Source organism: Pristiophorus japonicus, chromosome 19, assembly GCF_044704955.1.
Source record: "Pristiophorus japonicus isolate sPriJap1 chromosome 19, sPriJap1.hap1, whole genome shotgun sequence".
Taxonomy (NCBI): Eukaryota; Metazoa; Chordata; class Chondrichthyes; family Pristiophoridae; genus Pristiophorus; species Pristiophorus japonicus.
Window position 1 is genome coordinate 58797123 of NC_091995.1, and position 22697 is coordinate 58819819.

General features: G+C 37.2%; 1 protein-coding gene across 1 annotated transcript; it reads left to right on the top strand.

Annotated features, from left to right (window-relative positions):
* Positions 1-9961: 9961 nt before the first annotated feature.
* On the top strand, positions 9962-11909 carry LOC139230237 (uncharacterized). The gene is made up of 2 exons (XM_070862069.1): positions 9962-11819; positions 11902-11909. Exons 1-2 carry the CDS (start codon positions 9962-9964, stop codon positions 11907-11909), a joined length of 1866 nt encoding a protein of 621 aa, XP_070718170.1.
* Positions 11910-22697: the final 10788 nt, after the last annotated feature.

Genomic DNA, 22697 nt, shown 5'->3' on the forward strand with positions numbered 1-22697 from the left:
ATATTTGCAGGTTGAGTTGAAGTGGGTGGCCACCAGATGGATGAAGAACGCTAGGCAGGTAGTATAGGAGTTCCCCCTGAGTCCATCTTGCTTTCAAACCGATATTCTCTTCTGGGCCTCTGGGGAGTGCAATCAGAGCCTTGGGCGGCTCAGCTGCACAGGGGGCGGGGGGAGGTGGGGGGGAGGGTGGTGAAGGACAAAAAATAAAAGAGCTATAGTACTGGGGGATTTTATAGTTAGGTGAACAGAAATGTGTTTCTGTTGCCGTAGATGTGACTCCAGGATTGTATGGTGCCTCCCTGATGCCAGGGTCAAGGATGTCACAGAGCAGATGCAGGGTATTCTGGGGGGAGAGGGTAAACAGCTAGAGGTTGTGGTCCATATCAGGGCCAACGACAAAGGTAGAAAGAGTGCGAAAAGCTCCAGCAATAATTTAGGCAGCTAGGTAGAAAATTAAAGGGTTGGACTTTAAAGTTAGTAATCTCCGGGTTACTACCAGTTCCATGTGCTAATGATTACAATAATAGAAGGATAGAAGGGATGAACACGTGGCTGGAAAGTTTGTGTAGGAGGGAGAACTTTAAATTCCTAAGGCATTGGGACCGCTTCTGGGGGAGATGGGACCTGTACAAGACGGACGGGTTGCACCTGAATAGCGCCGGAAGTGTTGCTAGTGCTGTTGGGGAGAGTCTAAACTAGCTTGGCAGGGGGATGGGAACCTGAGAACAGTTTCAATAGGGAAGGAAGTAAAGCTGAAATTGGATAGCAAAAATTTAGAAAGCGAATCTGTAAGACAGAGAAAACAAGGTTTAGTAAACAGTAATCAAGGAGTTCTTCCTGTGCTTAAATGGCATATAATTTCATGCAAGGAGTATAACGAATAAGGTGGATGAGCTAAGAGCACAGGTCGATATTTGGGAGTATGATATTATAGCGATGACATAGACATGGCTGAAAGAGGGGCTGGTTTGGCAGCTCAATATTCCTGGTTACAGGATTTTTAGACAAGACAGAGAGAGGGGTAAAAAGGTGGGGTTGGGTCGCGGTATTTATTAAAGAAACATACAGCGGTGAGGAGGTCGAATGGATAAAAAAGGGGCGATCACACTGCTGGGTATTTTTTATAGGTCCCCAAATAGTGGGAGGGAGATAGAGGAGCAAATATATAGGCAAATTGCTGTGAAGTCCAAAAAACATAGGGCAGTATTAGTAGGGAATTTTAACTATCCTAATATTAATTGGGACAAATATAGTCTGAACCGTATAGAGGATACGGAATTCTTAAAATGCATTCAAGGGAACTTTTTTAGTCAAACAAGCCCAACACGAGGGTGCGGTTTTGGATTTAGTTTTAGGGAATGTAGCCGGGCAGGTTGAAGGGGCTTAAGTGGGAGAGCACTTGGGTGCTAGTGACTATAATTCAGTCAGATTCAAGTTAGTTATGGATAAGGACAAGGATAGGCCTGGAATAAAAGTCCCAAATTGGGGAAAAGCTAACTTTGCTAAGTTGAGGAGTGATTTGGCCACAGTGGACTGGAAACAGGTACTTGTGGGTAAATCAATGTCGGAACAGCGGGAGGCATTCAAGGAGGAGATCCGGAAGGCTCAGGCCAAACATGTGCCTTTAAAAAAAAATGGTGGGAATACAATTCTAGAGCCCCCTGGATGCCTAGAGACTTACAGGGGAGGATAAAGAAAAAAAGGGACGCTTATGTCATATACCAACGGCTAAATACTATAGAATCATTGGAGGAATATAGGAAGCAAAGAGGTAAAATTAAAAAGGATATTAGGAATGCTAAGAGAAAGCACGACAAATTTGTGGCTACTAATATTAAGGATAACCCAAAAATTTCTATAACTACATTAAGAGCAAGAGATAACTAAAGGAAGGATAGAGGCTATTAGAGACCATGAGGGTAATTTTTGTGTGGAGGCGTAAGATGTTGGTATGGTTCTTAATGAATACTTTGCGTTTGTTTCAAAAAGTAAAGGGGTGATTCAGATACCGCTATCGAGAAGGAGTGCGAAATATTGCATGAAATAAACATAGTGAGAGAGGAGGTATTAAGGGGTTCAGCAGATTTGAAAGTAGTTACGTTCCCAGGCACGGTGAAATGCATCCTAGGCTGTTGAGCGAAGTAAAAGAGGAAATAGTAGAGGCCTTGACCATCATTTTCCACTCCTCTTTGGACTTGGGCATGGTGCCGGAGGACTGGAGGATTGCTAATGTGGTACCCTTGTTTAAGAAGGAAGAAAGGCATAGGCCTTTAATTACTCGACCAACTAGCCTAACCTCAACGGTGGGAAAATTATTGGAAAAAATGCTGAAAGACAGGATAAATCTACATTTGGAAAGGCAAGGTTTAATTAGGGACAGTCAGCACTGATTTGTTAAGGAAGATCATGTTTGACGAACGTGATTGAATTTTTTGAGGAGGTAACCAAGGGGGTCGATGAGGGTAGTGTGGCTGATATAGTATATATGGACTTTAGCAAAGCTTTTAAGGTCCCACATAGTAGACGGATCACGTAGGTTCAAGCCCATGGGATCAAGGGCAAAATGGCTAGTTGGATCCAAAATTGGCTTGGAGGTAGGAAGCAAAGGGTATTGGTTGATGGGTGATTTTGTGACTGAAAGGATGTTTCCAGTGGAGTTCCGCAGGGCTTAGTACAGGATCCCTTGCTTTTTGTGGTATATATCAATGATTTAGATTTGAATATAGGGAGTGTGATTAAAAAATTTGCAGATGTCACTAAAACTGGTTGTGTGGTTGATAATGAAGAGAAAAGTCATGGACTGCAGGTGGATATCCATCTACTGGTCAGGTGGGCAGAGCAGTGACAAATGGAATTTAATTCGGAGAAATGTGAGGGAATGCACTTTGGGGGGGCTAATAAGGAAATGGTATACACATTAAGTGGTAGCCTACTTAATAGTGCAGATGAACAAAGGGAGTGCTTGTCCACAGATCCCTGAAAGAAGCAGGCAAGGTGGTTAAGAAGGCAAACAGAATGCTTGCATGTATTGGCCGAGGCATATAATACAAGAGCAAGGAGGTTATGCTTAATTTGTATAATACTCTGGTTAGGCCTGGTATTATAGAAAGGATGTGATTGCACTCGAGAGGGTGCAGAGGAGATTTGCGAGGATGCTGCCTAGAATGGAGAATCTTGGCTATGAGGACAGATTGGATAGGCTGGGTTTGTTCTCATTATAACAGAGGAGGCTGAAAAGAGATCTCATTGATGTGTACAAATTGTTGAGGGGCCTGGATATAGTGGATAGTAAGGGTCTATTTCCATTGGTGGAGGTGGCTGTTAACAGGGGGCATAGTTTTAAGGTGATTGGTCGAAGGTTTAGTGGGGATTTGAGGGGGGCTTCTTTACGCAGACGGTTGTGGGGGTTGGATCTCACTGCCTGGAAGAGTGGTGGATGCAGAAACACTCACCACATTTAAGAGATGGCTGGATGGCATTTAAAGTGCCATAACCTGCAGGGTTACGGACCTAGAGCTGGTAATTGGGATTAGACTGGATAACCTCTTACTGCCCAGCGCAGATATGATGGTAAGTATTGCTGGGAATCAAATGGGTGATCTGCTGGACTAGTTTTGATCACCTGGATGGGTCGGAGAGGAATTTTCCCAGATATTTTCCCCCAATTGGCCTGGGTTTTTATCTGGTTTTTTCCTCTCGAAGGAGATTACATGGCTCCGGTTGGGTGGAATGTGGAATGTTTAAGTGTCAGGGGTGTCACAGTTGTGTGAGGCGGACTGGTTGGGCTGGGTGCACTTTACTTTTCCACCACTGTTAATTGTGCATAGGTTTAAATGTAAATGTTTCAGCATGCTGATCGAAGGCTCTTTTTCAGCCGGCACGGTAACAATGGGCCGAAATGGCTTCCTTCTGCGCTGTAAATCAGCACAGACACTGTCAGTAATATCAGCTCCATAATCAGCACAGTGAATGTCAGTAATATCAGCTCCAAAATCAGTACAGATACTGTCAGTAATATCAGCCCAAAAATCAGCACAGGTACTGTCAGTAATATCAGCTTTATAATCACTACAGATACTGTCTGTAGCATCAGCTACATAATCAAGACTGATAATGTCCGTAATATCAGCTCCATAATGAGCACATACACTGTCAGTAATACCAGCTCTATAATCACGACAGATACTGACAGTAATATCAGCTTTACAATCAGTACAGTAACTGTCAGTAATATCAGCTCTATAATCAGCACAGATATTATCAGTAATATCAGCTCCTTCATCAGCACAGATACTGTCAGTAATATCATCTTTACAATCAGTATAGTAACTGTCAGTAATATCAGGTCTATAATCAGCACAGATACTGTCAGTAATATCAGCTTTACAATCAGTATAGTAACTGTCAGTAATATCAGCTCTATAATCAGCACAGATATTATCAGTAATATCAGCTCTTTCATCAGCACAGATAATGTCAGTACTGTAAGTTACATAATCAGCAGAGATACTGTCAGTAAGATCAGCTCTACAATCAGCACAGATACAGTCAGTAACATTAACTCTATAATCAGTACAGGTCGTGTCAGTAATATCAGCTCTATAATCAACACAGATATTGTCAGTAATATCAGCTCTATAATCAGTACAGATACTGTCAGTAATATCAGCTCCATGATCAGCACAGCACAGATACTGCCAGTAATATCAGCTCCATAATCAGCAGAGATATTGTCAATAATATTGGCTCCATAATCAGTACAAATACTGTCAGTATTATCAGTTCCATAATCACTACAGATACTGTCCGTAATATCAGCTCGATAATCAGTAGAGATTCTGTCCGTAATATCAGCTCCATAATCAGCACAGCTACTTTGAGTAATATCAGCTCCATAATCATCACAGCTACTGTCAGTCATATCAGCTCTATAATCAGTACAGATACAGTCAGTAATATTAGCTCTATAATCAGTACAGGTAGTGTCAGTAATATCAGCTCTATAATCAACACAGATTTTGTTAGTAATATCAGCTCTATAATCAGTACAGATACATTCAACAATAACAGCTCCATAATCAGTACAGATAATGACCGTAATATCAGCTCCATATTCAGCACAGATACCGTCAGTCATATCAACTCCAGAATAAGCACTGATATTGTCATTAATTCAGCTCGATATTCAGTACAGATACTGTCAATAATATCAGCTCTATAATCAGCACAGATACTATGAGTAATATCAGCACTATAATCAGCACTGATACAATCAGAAATATCAGCTCCATAATCATAACAGATACTGTCAGTAATATCAGCTCCAGAATAAGCACTGATATTGTCAGTAATTTCAGCTCTATATTTCAGTACAGATACTGTCAGTAATATCAGCTCCAAAATCAGCACAGAACCTCTCAGTAATATCAGCTATATAATCAGCATAGATATTTTCAATAATATCAGCTCTATAATAAGTACAAATACTTTCAGTAATATCAGCCCAATGTTCAGTACAGATACTGTCAGTAATAGCAGCTCCATAATCAGCACAGATTTTGGCAGTAATGTAAGCTCCATAAGCAGTACAGATATGGTCAGTAATATCAGCTCCATAATCAGCACTGATATTGTAAGTAATATCAGCTCTAAATCAGTCCAGATACTGTCAGTAATATCAGCTCCATAATCAGTATAGATACTCTCAGTAATATCAGCTCTATAATCAGTACAGATATTGTCAGTAATACCAGCTCCACAATCACTACAGATACTGTCCGTAATATCAGTTCCATAATCAGTAGAGATACTGCCAGTAAGATCAGCTCTATAATCAGCACAGATACTGTCAGTAAAATCTACTTGATAATCTGTACAGATATTGTCAGTAATATCAGCTCGATAATCAGCACAGATAATGTCACTAATATCAGCTCTATAATCAGTACAGATATTGTCAGTAATATCAGCTCCATAATCAGTATAGATACTCTCAGTAATATCAGCTCTATAATCAGTACAGATATTGTCAGTAATACCAGCTCCACAATCACTACAGATACTGTCCGTAATATCAGTTCCATAATCAGTAGAGATACTGCCAGTAAGATCAGCTCTATAATCAGCACAGATACTGTCAGTAAAATCAACTTGATAATCTGTACAGATATTGTCAGTAATATCAGCTCGATAATCAGCACAGATAATGTCACTAATATCAGCTCTATAATCAGTACAGATATTGTCAGTAATATCATCTCCACAATCACTACAGATACTGTCAGTAATATCAGCTCCATAATCAGCAGAGATTCTGTCCGTAATATCAGCTCCATAATCAGCACAGCTATTGTCAGTAATATCAGCTCTATAATCAGCACAGATTCTCTCAGTAATATCAGCTCTATAATCAGCACAGATACTGTCAGTAACATCAGCTCGATAATCTGTACAGATATTGTCAGTGATACCAGCTCCATAATCAGCACAGATATTGTCAGTAATATCAGCTCTACAATCAGTACAGATACTCTCAGTAATATCAGCTCTTTAATCAGTACAGATATTGTCAGTATATCAGCTCGATAATTAGCACAGATATTGTCACTAATATCAGCTCTATAATCCGTATAGATATTGTCAGTAATATCATCTCCACAATCACTACAGATATTGTCAGTAATATCAGCTCCATAATCAGCAGAGATTCTGTCCGTAATATCAGCTCCATAATCAGCACAGCTACTGTCAGTAATATCAGCTCTATAATCAGCACAGATTCTCTCAGTAATATCAGCTCTATAATCAGCACAGATACTGTCAGTAACATCAGCTCGATAATCTGTACAGATATTGTCAGTAATACCAGCTCCATAACCAGCACAGATATTGTCAGTAATATCAGCTCTACAATCAGTACAGATACTCTCAGTAATATCAGCTCTTTAATCAGTACAGATATTGTCAGTAATATCAGCTCGATAATCAGCACAGATATTGTCACTAATATCAGCTCTGTAATCCGTATAGATATTGTCAGTAATATCATCTCCACAATCACTACAGATATTGTCAGTAATATCAGCTCCATATTCAGCAGAGATTCTGTCCGTAATATCAGCTCCATAATCAGCACAGCTACTGTCAGTAATATCAGCTATATAAACAGCACAGATTCTCTCAGTAATATCAGCTCTATAAACAATACAGATACAGTCAGTAACATTAGCTCTATAATCAGTACATGTAGTTCAGTAATATCAGCTCGATAAACAACACAGATATTGTCAGTAATATCAGGTCTACAATCAGTGCAGATACTGCCAGTAATATCAACTCCAAAATCAGCATTGATACTCTCAGCAGTATCAGCACTATAATCAGCACAGATATTTTCAGTAATATCGTCTCTATAATCAGCACAGATACTGTCAGTAATATCAGCTCCATCATCTGCACAGATACTGTCAGTAATATCAGCTCCATCATCAGCACAGATACTGTCAGTAATATCAGCTCCATAATCAGTGCAAATACTGTCAGGAGTATCAGCTCCATAAACTGTACAGATACTGACGCTAATATTAGCTCCATAATCAGTACAGATACTGTCAGTAACATCAGCTCCAAAATCAGCACAGATACTCTCAGTAATATCAGCTCTATAAGCAGTACCGATACTGTCAGTAATATGAGCTCTATAATCAGCACAGATATTCTCAGTACTATCAGCTCCATTATCAGTAGAGAGTCTCTCCGTAATATCAGCTCCATAATCAGCACAGCTGCTGTCAATAATATCAGCTCTATAATGAGCACAGATATTGTCAGTAATATCGGCTCCATAAGCAGTACAGGTACTGTCAGTAATATCTGCTCCATAATCCGCACAGATATTGTCAGTAATATCGGCTCCATAATCAGTACAGGTACTGTCAGTAATATCAGCTCCATAATCAGTACAGATACTGTCAGTAATATCAGCTCCAAACTCAGTACAGATACTGTCAGTAATATCAGCTCTGCAATCATTACTGATATTGTCAGTAATATCAGCTCTATAATCAGCACTGATATTTCCATAATATCAGCTCTATAATCAGTACCGATACTGTCAGTAAAATCAGCTGCATAATCACTACAGGTAATGTCCGTAATATCAGCTCCATAATGTGTAGAGATTCTGTCCGTAATATCAGCTCCATAATGTGTAGAGATACTGTCAGTAATATCACCTCTATAATCAGTACAGATACAGTCAGTAATATCAGCTCTATAATCAGCACAGATATTTTCAGTAATATCAGCTCCATTATCAGTAGAGAGTCTCTCCGTAATATCAGCTCCATAATCAGCACAGCGACTGTCAATAATACCAGCTCTATAATGAGCACAGATACTGTCAGTAATATCAGCTCTATAATCAATGCAGATAATGTCAGTAATATCAGCTCCATAATCACTACAGATACTTTCCGTAATATCAGCTCCATAATCAGTAGAGATTCTGCCGTAATATCAGCTCCATAATCAGCAGAGATACTGTCAGTAATATCAGCTCTATTTTCAGCACAGCTACTGTCAGTAATATCTGCTCCATAATCTGCACAGATATTCTCAGTAATATCGGCTCCGTAATCAGTACAGGTACTGTCAGTAATATCAGCTCCATAATCAGTACAGATACTGTCAGTAATATCAACTCGATAATCTGTACAGATACTGTCAGTAATTTCAGCTCTGCAATCATTACTGATATTTTCAGTAATATCAGCTCTATAATCAGCACTGATATTGTCCATAATATCAGCTCTATAATCAGTACCGATATTGTCAGTAAACTCAGCTGCATAATCACGACAGGTAATGTCCGTAATATCAGCTCCATAATGTGTAGAGATTCTGTCCGTAATATCAGCTCCATAATCAGAACAGATACTTTCAGTAATATCAGCTCTATTATCAGCACAGATACTGATAGTAATATCAGCTCCATAATCAGCACAGCTACTGTCAGTAATATCAGCTCTATAACCAGCACGATACTGTCAGTAATATCAGCTTAATAATCAGCACAGATATTTTCAGTAATATCGGCTCCATAATCAGTACAGCTACTGTCAGTAATATCAGCTCCATAATCAGAACAGATACTGACCAAAATATCAGTCCATAATCAGCACAGATACTCTCAGTCATATCAGCTCCAGAATAAGCACTGATACTCTCTGTAATTTCAGCTCTATATTCAGTACAGTTACTGTCAGGAATATCAGCACTATAATCAGCACAGATACTGTCAGTAATATCAGCTCTATAATCATCACAGATACTATGAGTAATATCAGCTCTGTAATCAGCACATATATTGTTAGTAATATCAGCTCCATAATCAGTACATATACAGTCAATAATATCAGCTCCATAATCAGCACAGATATTGTCAGTAATATCAACTCTATAATCAGCACAGATACTCTCAGTAATATCAGCTCCCTAATTAGCACTGATATTGTCAGTAATATCAGCTCTATAATCACTACAGATACTGTCAGTAATATCAGCTTTATAAGCAGTACAGATGCTGTCAGTATATCAGCTCTATAATCAGCACGGTTACTGTTATTAATATCAGCTCGATGATCAGCACAGATAATGTCAGTAAGATCAGCTCTATAATCAGCACAGATACTGTCAGTAAAATCATCTCAATAATCAGCACAGATACTGTCAGTAATATCTGCACGATAATCAGTACAGATATTGTCATAATACCTGCTCCTTAATCAGCAACGATATTGTCAGTTATATCAGCTCTATAATCAGTACAGATACTTTCAGTAATATCAGCTCTTTAATCAGTACAGATATTGTCAGTAATATCAGCTCCCGAATCAGCACAGATATTGTCACTAATAACTGATCTATAATAAGTACAGATACTCTAAGAAATATCAGCTCCATGATCACTACAGATGCTCTCCGTAATATCAGCTCCGTAATCAGTAGAGATTCTGTCTCTAATATCGGCTCCATAATCAGCACAGCTGTAGACAGTGATATCAGTTCTGTAATCATTACATATACTGTCAGTAATATCAGCTCGAAAATCAGTACAGATACAGTAAGTAACATTAGCTCTATAATCAGTACAGGTAGTGTCAGTAATATCAGCCCTATAATCGACACAGATATTATCATTCATATAAGCTCTATAATCAGTACAGATACTGTCAGTAATACGAGCTCCAAAATCAGCTCAGATACTCTCAGTAATATCAGCTCCATAATCAGCACACATACTGACCGTAAGATCAGCTCCATAATCAGCACAGATATTGTCAGTAATATCAGCTCCAGAATAAGCACTGATATTGTCAGTAATTTCAACTCTATATTCAGTACAGATACTCTCAGTAATATCAGCTCAAAAATCAGTACAGATACTGTCAGTAATATCAGCTCTATAATCAGTACAGATACTGTCAATAATATTAGCTCAATAATAAGCACAAATACTCCGAGTAATATCAGCAATATAATCAGCACATATTTTGTCAGTAATGTCAGCTCCATAAGCAGTACAGATACTGTCAGTAATATCAGCTCCATAATCAGTACATATACGGTCAATAATATCAGCTCCATAATCAGCGCCGATTTTGTCAGTAATATCAGCTCTATAATCACTACAGATATTATCAGTAATATTAGTTCTATAATCAGTACAGATACTGTCAGTAATATCAGCTCTATAATCAGTACAAATACTGTCAATAATATCAGCTCAATAATAAGCAAAAATACTATGAGTAATAACAGCAATATAATCAGCACATATTTTGTCAGTAATGTCAGCTCCATAAGCAGTACAGATACTGTCAGTAATATCAGCTCCATAATCAGTACATATACGGTCCATAATATCAGCTCCATAATCAGCGCCGATTTTGTCAGTAATATCAGCTCTATAATCACTACAGATATTATCAGTAATATTAGTTCTATAATCAGTACAGATACTGTCAGTAATATTAGCTCTATAATCAGTACTGATACTGTCAGTAATATCAGCTCTATAATCACTGGAGATACTGTCCGGAGAATCATCCCCATAATCAGGACTGATACTGTCAGTAATATCAGCTCCATAATCAGCACATATACTGTCAGTAATATCAGCTCAATAATCACTACAGATACTGTCGGTTATATCAGCTTTACAATCAGTACAGTAAATGTTAGTAATATCAGCTCTATAATCAGCACAGATATTATCAGTAATATCAGCTCTTTCATCAGCAGAGATACTGTCAGTAATATCAGTTCCATAATCAGCAGAGATACTGTCAGTAAGATCAGCTCTATAATCAGCACAGATACTGTCAGTAACATCAGCTCCATAATCAGCACAGATACTCTCAGTAAAATCAGCTCGATAATCTGTACAGATATTGTCAGTAATACCAGCTCCATAATCAGCACAGATATTGTCAGTAATATCAGCTCTACAATCAGTACAGATACTCTCAGTAATATCAACTCTTTAATCAGTACAGATATTGTCAGTATTATCAGCTCCATAAACAGCACAGATATTGTCACTAATATCAGCTCTACAATCAGTACAGATACTCTCAGTAATATCAGCTCTATAATCAGCACAGATACTGCCAGTAATATCAGCTCCAAATTCAGCACAGATACTCTCAGTGATATCAGCACTATAATCAGCACAGATATTTTCAGTAATATCATATCTACAATCAGTACAGATACTGTCAGCAATATCAGCTCCATCATCAGCACAGATTTTGTCAGTAATATCGGCTCCATAATCAGTACAAATACTTTCAGTAATATCAACTCCATAATCAGTACAGATACTGACGCTAATATCAGATCCATAATCAGTACAGATACTGTCAGTATTATCAGCTCCAAAAGCAGCAAAGATACTGCCAGGAATATCAGCTCCATAATCAGCACGATACTGCCAGGAATATCAGCTCCATAATCAGCACGATACTGTCAGTAATATCAGCTCCATAATCAGTACAAATACTGTCAGTAATATCAGCTCCATAATCGATACAGATACTGACGCTAATATCAGCTCCATAATCAGTACAGATACTGGCAGTAATATCAGCTCCAAAATCAGCACTGATACTCTCAGTAATATCAGCTCTATAATCAGTACCGATATTGTCAGGAATATCAGTTCGATAATCTGTAAAGATACTGTCAGTAACATCATCTCTATAATCATTACAGATACAGTCAGTAATATCAGCTCGATAATCAGCACAGATATTTTCAGTAATATCAGCTCCATTATCAGTAGAGAGTCTCTCCGTAATATCAGCTCCATAATCAGCACAACTACTGTCAGTAATATCAGCTCTATAATGAGCACAGATACTGTCTGTAATATCAGCTCCATAATCAGTACATATACTGTCAGTAATTTCAGCTCTATATTCAGTACAGATACTGTCAGTAATAGCAGCACGATAATGAGTACAGATGCTGTTAGTAATATCTGCTCTATAATCAGTACAGATACTTTCAATAATATCAGCTCTGTAATAATCACAGATACTATGAGTAATATCAGCTCTGTAATAAGCACATATATTGGTAATATCAGCTCCATAAGCAGTACAGATACTGTCACTTATATCAGCTCCATCATCAGTACATATACGGTCAACAATATCAGCTCCGTAATCAGTGCCGATATTGTCAGTATTATCAGCTCTATAATCAGTGCAGATACTGTCAGTAATAACAACTCTATAATCTGTACAGATATTCTCAGTAATAACAGCTCTATAATCAGTACAGATAGTGTAAGTAATATCAGTCCATAATCACTACAGATGCTGTCCGTAATATCAGCTCCATAATCAGTAGAGATTCTGTCCGTAATATCAGCTCCATAATCAGCACTGCTACAGACAGTAATATCAGCTCTATAATCAACACAGATATTGTCAGTAATATCAGCTCTATAATAAGTACAGATACTGTCAGTAATATCAGCTCCAAAATCAGTACAGATACTCTCAGTAATATCAGCTCTATAATCAGCACAGATATTTTCAGTAATATCAGCTCTAAAATCAGTACAGATACTGTCAGTCATATCAGCTCCAGAATAAGCACTGATACTGTCAGTAATTTCAGCTCTATATTCAGTACAGATACTGTCAGTAATATCAGCACTCTAATCAGTACAGATGCTGTCAGTCATATCAGCCCCATAATCCGTACAGATACTGACCGTAATATTAGCTCCATAATCAGCAACGTTATTGTCAGTAATATCAGCTTCTATAATCAGTACAGATACTGTCAGTAATTTCAGCTCTATAATCAGTACATATACAGTCAGTAATATCAACTCGATAATTAGCACAGATATTTTCAGTAATATCAGCTCCATCATCAGTAGAGATTCTCTCCGTAATAGCAGCTCCATAATCAGCACAGATACTGTCAGTAATATCAGCTGCATAATCTGCACAGAAAATGTCAGTAATGTCGGCTCCATAATCAGTACAGGTACTGTCAGTAATATCAGCTTCATAATCAGTACATACACTGTCAGTAATATCAGCTCCATACTGAGAACAGATACTGTCAGTAATATCAGCTCTGCAATCATTACTGATATTGTCAGTAATATCAGCTCCTATAATCAGCACTGATATTGTCCTATATACCAGCTCCATAATCAGTACATCTAGTGGCAGTAATATCAGCTCAATAAGCAACACAGATATTGTCAGTAAAATCAGCTCGATAATCAGTACAGATACTGCCAGGAATATCTGCTCAATAATTAGCACAGATATTTTCAGTAATATCGGCTCCATAATCAGTACAGATACTATCGGTATTATCAGCAACAGAGTAAGCACTGAAACTGTCAGTAATTTCAGCTCTATATTCAGTACAGATACAATCAGTAATAGCAGCACGATAATCAGTACAGATGCTGTTGGTAATATCTGCTCTATAATCAGTACAGATACTGTCAATAATATCAGCTCTGTAATCATCACAGATACTACGAGTATTATCAGCTCTGTAATAAGCACATATATTGTTGGTAATATCAGCTCCATAAGCAGTACAGATACTGCCACTTTTTATCAGCTCCACAATCAGTACATATACGGTCAATATCAGCTCCATAATCAGCGCTGATATTGTCAGTAATATCAGTTCCATAATCAGTACAGATACTGTCAGTAATATCCGCTCTATAATCAGCACAGAGGGTGTCTAGTAATATCAGTTCTATAATCAGTACAGATACTGTCAGTAATATCAGCTCTATAATCAGTACAGATACTGTCAGTAATATCAGCTCTATAATCAGTACATATACAGTCAGTAATATCAGCTCGATAATTAGCACAGATATTTTCAGTAATATCAGCTCCATCATCAGTAGATATTCTCTCCGTAATATCAGCTCCATAATCAGCACAGTTACTGTCAGTAGTATCAGCTCCACAATCAGTACATATACTGTCAGTAAAATCAGCTCCATATTCAGTACAGATACTGTCAGTAATATCAGCTCTGCAATCATTACTGATATTGTCAGTAATATCAGCTCCTATAATCAGCACTGATATTGTCCGATATATCAGCTCCATAATCAGTACATCTAGTGTCAGTAATATCAGCTCAATAAGCAACACAGATATTGTCAGTAAAATCAGCTCGATAATCAGTACAGATACTGCCAGGAATATCTGCACAATAATTAGCACATTTTTTTTCCAGTAATATCGGCTCCATAATCAGTACAGGTACTATCAGTAATATCAGCTGCAGAATAAGCACTGAAACTGTCAGTAATTTCAGCTCTATATTCAGTACAGATACTGTCAGTAATAGCAGCACGATAATTAGTACAGATGCTGTTAGTAATATCTGCTCTATAATCAGTACAGATACTGTCAATAATATCAGCTCTGTATTCATCACAGATACTATGAGTAATATCAGCTCTGTAATCAGCACATATATTGTTGGTAATATCAGCTCCATAAGCAGTACAGATACTGCCACTTTTTATCAGCTCCATAATCAGTACATATACGGTCAATAATATCAGCTCCATAATCAGCGCCGATATTGTCAGTAATAACAGCTCTATAATCAGTACAGATACTGTAAGTAATATCAGCTCCATAATCACTACAGATGCTGTCCGTAATATCAGCTCCATAATCAGTAGAGATTCTGTCCGTAATATCAGCTCCATAATCAGCACAGCTACAGACAGTAATAACAGCTCTATAATCAGCACAGATACTGTCAGTAATATCAGCTCGAAAATCAGTACAGATACAGTCAGTAACATTAGCTCTATAATCAGTACAGGTAGTTCTGTAATATCAGCTCTATAATCAACACAGATATTGTCAGTAATATCAGCTTTATAATCAGTACAGATACTGTCAGTCATATCAGCTCCAGAATAAGCACTGATACTGTCAGTAATTTCAGCTCTATATTCAGTACAGATACTGTCAGTAATATCAGCACTCTAATCAGTACAGATGCTGTCAGTCATATATGCTCCATAATCCGTACAGATACTGACCGTAATATTAGCTCCATAATCAGCAACGATATTGTCAGTAATATCAGCTTCTATAATCAGTACAGGTACTGTCTATAATATCAGCTCTATAATCAGTACAGATACTCTGAGTAATATCAGCTCCATGATCATATAGATACTGTCAGTAACATCAGCTCTGTAATCATTACAGATATTGTCAGTAATATCACTCTTTAATTAGCACTGATATTGTCAGTAATATCAGATCTATAATCAGTACCGATACTGTCAGTAATATCAGCTCCATAATCAGTACAGATACTGTCAGTAATATCATTTAGATAATCAGTAAAGATACTGTCAGTAATATCAGCGCTGTAATCAGTACAGAAACTGTCAGTTACATCAGATCCATAATCGGCACAGATACTGTCAGTAATATCAGCTCCATAACCTGTACAGATACTGTCAATAATATCAGCCCTATAATCAGCACAGATACTATGAGTAATATCAGCAATATAATCAGCACATATTTTGTCAGTAATGTCAGCTCCATAAGCAGTACAGATACTGTCAGTAATATCAGCTCCATAATCAGTACATATACGGTCAATAATACCAGCTCCATAATCGGCGCTGATATTGTCAGTAATATCAGCTCTATAATCAGTACAGATACTGTCAGTAATATTAGCTATAATCAGTACAGATACTGTCAGTAATATTAGCTCTATAATCAGTACAGATACTGTCAGTAATATCAGCTCTATAATCACTACAGATACTGTCCGTAGAATCAGCTCCATAATCAGGACTGATACTGTCCGTAATATCAGCTCCATAATCAGTACATATACTGTCAGTAATATCAACTCTATAATCACTTCAGATACTGTCAGTAATATCAGCTTTACAATCAGTACAGTAACTGTTAGTAATATCAGCTCTATAATCAGCACAGATATTATCAGTAATATCAGCTCTTTCATCAGCAGAGATACTGTCAGTAATATCAGTTCCATAATCAGCAGAGATACTGTCAGTAAGATCAGCTCTATAATCAGCACAGATACTGTCAGTAACATCAGCTCCATAATCAGCACAGATACTCTCAGTAAAATCAGCTCGATAATCTGTACAGATATTGCCATAATACCAGCTCCATAATCAGCAGAGATATTGTCAGTAATATCAGCTCTTTAATCAGTACAGATATTGTCAGTTTTATCAGCTCCATAATCTGCCCAGATATTGTAACTAATATCAGCTCTACAATCAGCAGAGATACTGTCAGTAAGATCAGCTCTATAATCAGCACAGATACTCTCAGTAATATCAGCACTATAATCAGCACAGATATTGTCGGTAATATCATCTCTATAATCAGTACAGATACTGTCAGTAATATCAGCTCCATCATCAGCACAGATACTGTCAGTAATATCAGCTCCATAATCAGTACAGATTACTGACGCTAATATCAGATCCATAATCAGTACAGATATGGTCAGTATTATCAGCTCCAAAATCAGCACAGATACTGCCAGGAATATCAGCTTCATAATCAGCACGATACTGTCAGTAATATCAGCTCCATAATCAGTGAAAATACTGTCAGTAATATCAGCTCCATAATCAGTACATTTACTGACGCTAATATCAGCTCCATAATCAGTATAGATACTGGCAGTAATATCAGCTCCAAAATCAGCACAGATACTCTCAGTAATATCAGCTCTATAATCAGTACCGAAACTGTCAGTAATATCTGCTCCAAAATCAGCACTGATACTCTCAGTAATATCAGCTCTATAATCAGTACCGATATTGTCAGGAATATAAGTTCGATAATCAGTACAGATACTGTCAGTAATATCATCTATATAATCATTACAGATACAGTCAGTAATATCAGCTCGATAATCAGCACAGATATTTTCAGTAATATCAGCTCCATTATCAGTAGAGAGTCTCTCCGTAATATCAGCTCCATAATCAGCACAACTACTGTCAGTAATATCAGCTCTATAATGAGCACAGATACTGTCAGTAATATCAGCTCCATAATCAGTACATATGCTGTCAGTAATTTCAGCTCTATATTCAGTACAGATACTGCCAGTAATAGCAGCACTATAATCAGTACAGATGCTGTTAGTAATATCTGCTCTATAATCAGTACAGATACTGTCAATATCAGCTCTGTAATCATCACAGATACTATGAGTAATATCAGCTCTGTAATCAGCACATATATTGTTGGTAATATCAGCTCCATAATCAGTACAGATACTGCCACTTATATCAGCTCCATAATCAGTACATATACGGTCAATAATATCAATCCGTAATCAGCGCCGATATTGTCAGTATTATCAGCTCTATAATCAGTACAGATACTGTCAGTAATATTAACTCTATAATCAGTACAGATACTCTCAGTAATAACAGCTCTATAATCAGTACAGATACTGTAAGTAATATCAGATCCATAATCACTACAGATGCTGTCCGTAATATCAGCTCCATATTCAGTAGAGATTCTGTCCGTAATATCAGCTCCATAATCAGCACAGCTACAGACAGAAATAACTGCTCTATAATCAGCACAGATACTGTCAGTAATATCAGCTCGAAATTCAGTACAGATACAGTCAGTAACATTAGCTCTATAATCAGTACAGGTAGTTCCGTAATATCAGCTGTATAATCAACACAGATATTAACAGTAATATCAGCTCTATAATCAGTACAGATACTGTCAGTCATATCAGCTCCAGAATAAGCACTGATACTGTCAGTAATTTCAGCTCTATATTCAGTACAGATACTGTCAGTAATATCAGCACTCTAATCAGTACAGATGCTGTCAGTCATATCAGCTCCATAATCCGTACAGATACTGACCGTAATATTAGCTCCATAATCAGCAACGATATTGTCAGTAATATCAGCTTCTATAATCAGTACAGATACTGTCTATAATATCAGCTCTATAATTAGTACAGATACAGTCAGTAATATCAGCTCCACAATCAGTACAGATACTGTGAATAATATCAGCTCCATGATCATATAGATACTGTCAGTAACATCAGCTCTGTAATCATTGCAGATGTTGTCAGTAATATCACTCTTTAATTAGCACTGATATTGTCAGTAATATCAGCTCCATAATCAGCACAGATACTGTCAGTAATATCATTTCGATAATCAGTACAGATACTGTCAGTAATATCAGCTTTGTAATCAGTACAGACACTGTCAGGTACATCAGAAACATAATCGGCACAGATACTGTCAGTAATATCAACTCCATAATCTGTACAGATACTGTCAATAATATCAGCTCTATAATCAGCACAGATACTATGAGTAATATCAGCAATATAATCAGCACATATTTTGTCAGTAATGTCAGCTCCATAAGCAGTACAGATACTGTCAGTAATATCAGCTCCATAATCAGTACATATATGGTCAATAACACCAGCTCCATAATCAGCGCTGATATTGTCAGTAATATCAGCTCTATAATCAGTACAGATACTGTCAGTAATATTAGCTCTATAATCAGCACAGATATTATCAGTAATATCAGCTCTTTCATCAGCAGAGATACTGTCAGTAATATCAGTTCCATAATCAGCAGAGATACTGTCAGTAAGATCAGCTCGATAATCAGAACAGATACTGTCAGTAATATCAGCTCCATAATCAGCACCGATATTGTCAGTAAGACCGGCTCCATAATCAGTACAGATAATGTCATTAATATCAGCTCCATAATCAGCACAGATACTGTCAGTAATATCAGCTCCATAATCCGTACAGATACTGACTGTAATATCAGCTCCATTATCAACAACGATATTGTCAGTAATATCAGCTCTATAATCAGTACAGATACAGTCACTAATATCAGCTCGATAATCAGCACAGATATTGTCAGTAATATCAGCTCTATAATCTGTACCGATTCTGTCAGTAATTTCATCTCAATCATCAGTAGAGATCCTGTCAGTAATATCCGCTCTATAATTAGTATAGATATTGTCAATAATATCATCTCCATAATCAGCACAGATATTGTCAGTGATATCAGCTCTATAATCAGCACAGATACTCTCAGTAACATCAGCTCCCTAATCACTACAGATACTTTCCGTAATATCAGCTCCATAATCAGTAGAGATTCTGCCGTAATATCAGCTCCATAATCAGTACAGATAAAGTCAGTAATATCAGCTCCATAATCAGTGCAAATACTGTCAGTCATATCTGCCCCATAATCAGCAAAGATACTGTCAGTAATATCAGCTCGATAATCAGTACAGATACTGTTATTATTATCAGCTCCACAATCAGTACACATACTGTCAGTAATATTAGCTCCATAATCAATACAGATACTGTCCGTAATATCAGCTCCATAATCAGCACAGTTATTGTCAGTAATATCAGCTGCATAATCAGCACGGATATTCTCAGCAATATCAGCTCTATAAATAGTAGAGATATTGTCAGTAATATCAGCTCTATATCCTGTACAGATACTGTCGGTAACATCAGCTCTATAATCAGCACCGATATTGTCAGTAATATCAGCTCCATAATCAGTCCAGATACTGTCAGTAATATCAGCTCCAGAATCAGCACAGATACTGGCAGTAATATCAGCTCTCTAATCAGCACCTATATTGTCGCTAATATCAGCTCCATAATCAGTTCAGATTCTGTCAGTAATATCAGCTCCAGAACCAGCCCTGATACTGTCAGTAATATCAGCTCCATAAACAGCACAGATATTGTCAGTAATATCAGCTCCATAATCAGTGCAAATACTGCCGGTAATATCCGCTCCATAATCATTACAGATAGTGAATGTAATATCAGCTCAATAATCATCAACGATACTCTCAGTAATATCAGCTCTATAATCAGGACAGATACTGTCAGTAATATCAGCTCTGTAATCATTACAGATATTGACAGTAATATCAGCTCTATAATCAGTACCGATACTGTCAGTAATATATGCTCGATAATCAGTACAGATACTCTCAGTAATATCAGCACTATAATCAGCACAGATATTTTCAGTAATATCATCTCTATAATCAGTACATGATACTGCCAGGAATATCAGCTCCGTCATCAGCACAGATACTGTCAGTAATATCAGCTCCATAATCAGCACAGATTTTGTCAGTAATTTCGGCTCCATAATCAGTACAAATACTGTCAGTATTATCAGCTCCAAAATCAGCACAGATACTGCCAGGAATATCAGCTCCATAATCAGCACGTTACTGTCAGTAATATCAGCTCCATAATCAGTGAAAATACTGTCAGTAATATCAGCTCCATAATCAGTACAGTTACTGACGCTAATATCAGCTCCATAATCAGTACAGATACTGTCAATAATATCAGCTCCATAATCAGTACAATTACTGACGCTAATATCAGCTCCATAATCAGTACAGATACTGGCAGTAATATCAGCTCCAAAATCAGCTCAGATACTCTCAGTAATATCAGCTCTATAATCAGTACCGAAACTGTCAGTAATATCTGCTCCAAAATCAGTACAGATACTGTCAGTAATATCATCTCTATAATCAGCACAGATACTGTCAGTAATATCAGCTCGAAAATCAGTACAGATACAGTCAGTAACATTAGCTCTATAATCAGTACAGGTAGTTCTGTAATATCAGCTCTATAATCAACACAGATATTGTCAGTAATATCAGCTTTATAATCAGTACAGATACTGTCAGTCATATCAGCTCCAGAATATGCACTGATACTGTCAGTAATTTCAGCTCTATATTCAGTACAGATACTGTCAGTAATATCAGCACTCTAATCAGTACAGATGCTGTCAGTCATATCAGCTCCATAATCCGTACAGATACTGACCGTAATATTAGCTCCATAATCAGCAACGATATTGTCAGTAATATCAGCTTCTATAATCAGTACAGGTACTGTCTATAATATCAGCTCTATAATCAGTACAGATACTCTGAGTAATATCAGCTCCATGATCATATAGATACTGTCAGTAACATCAGCTCTGTAATCATTACAGATATTGTCAGTAATATCACTCTTTAATTAGCACTGATATTGTCAGTAATATCAGATCTATAATCAGTACCGATACTGTCAGTAATATCAGCTCCATAATCAGTACAGATACTGTCAGTAATATCATTTCGATAATCAGTAAAGATACTGTCAGTAATATCAGCGCTGTAATCTGTACAGAAACTGTCAGTTACATCAGATCCATAATCGGCACAGATACTGTCAGTAATATCAGCTCCATAATCTGTACAGATACTGTCAATAATATCAGCTCTATAATCAGCACAGATACTATGAGTAATATCAGCAATATAATCAGCACATATTTTGTCAGTAATGTCAGCTCCATAAGCAGTACAGATACTGTCAGTAATATCAGCTCCATAATCAGTACATATACGGTCAATAATACCAGCTCCATAATCGGCGCTGATATTGTCAGTAATATCAGCTCTATAATCAGTACAGATACTGTCAGTAATATTAGCTATAATCAGTACAGATACTGTCAGTGATATTAGCTCTATAATCAGTACAGATACTGTCCGTAATATCAGCTCCATAATCAGTACATATACTGTCAGTAATATCAACTCTATAATCACTTCAGATACTGTCAGTAATACCAGCTTTACAATCAGTACAGTAACTGTTAGTAATATCAGCTCTATAATCAGCACAGATATTATCAGTAATATCAGCTCTTTCATCAGCAGAGATACTGTCAGTAATATCAGTTCCATAATCAGCAGAGATACTGTCAGTAAGATCAGCTCTATAATCAGCACAGATACTGTCAGTAACATCAGCTCCATAATCAGCACAGATACTCTCAGTAAAATCAGCTAGATAATCTGTACAGATATTGTCATAATACCAGCTCCATAATCAGCAGAGATATTGTCAGTAATATCAGCTCTTTAATCAGTACAGATATTGTCAGTATTATCAGCTCCATAATCAACCCAGATATTGTCACTAATATCAGCTCTACAATCAGCAG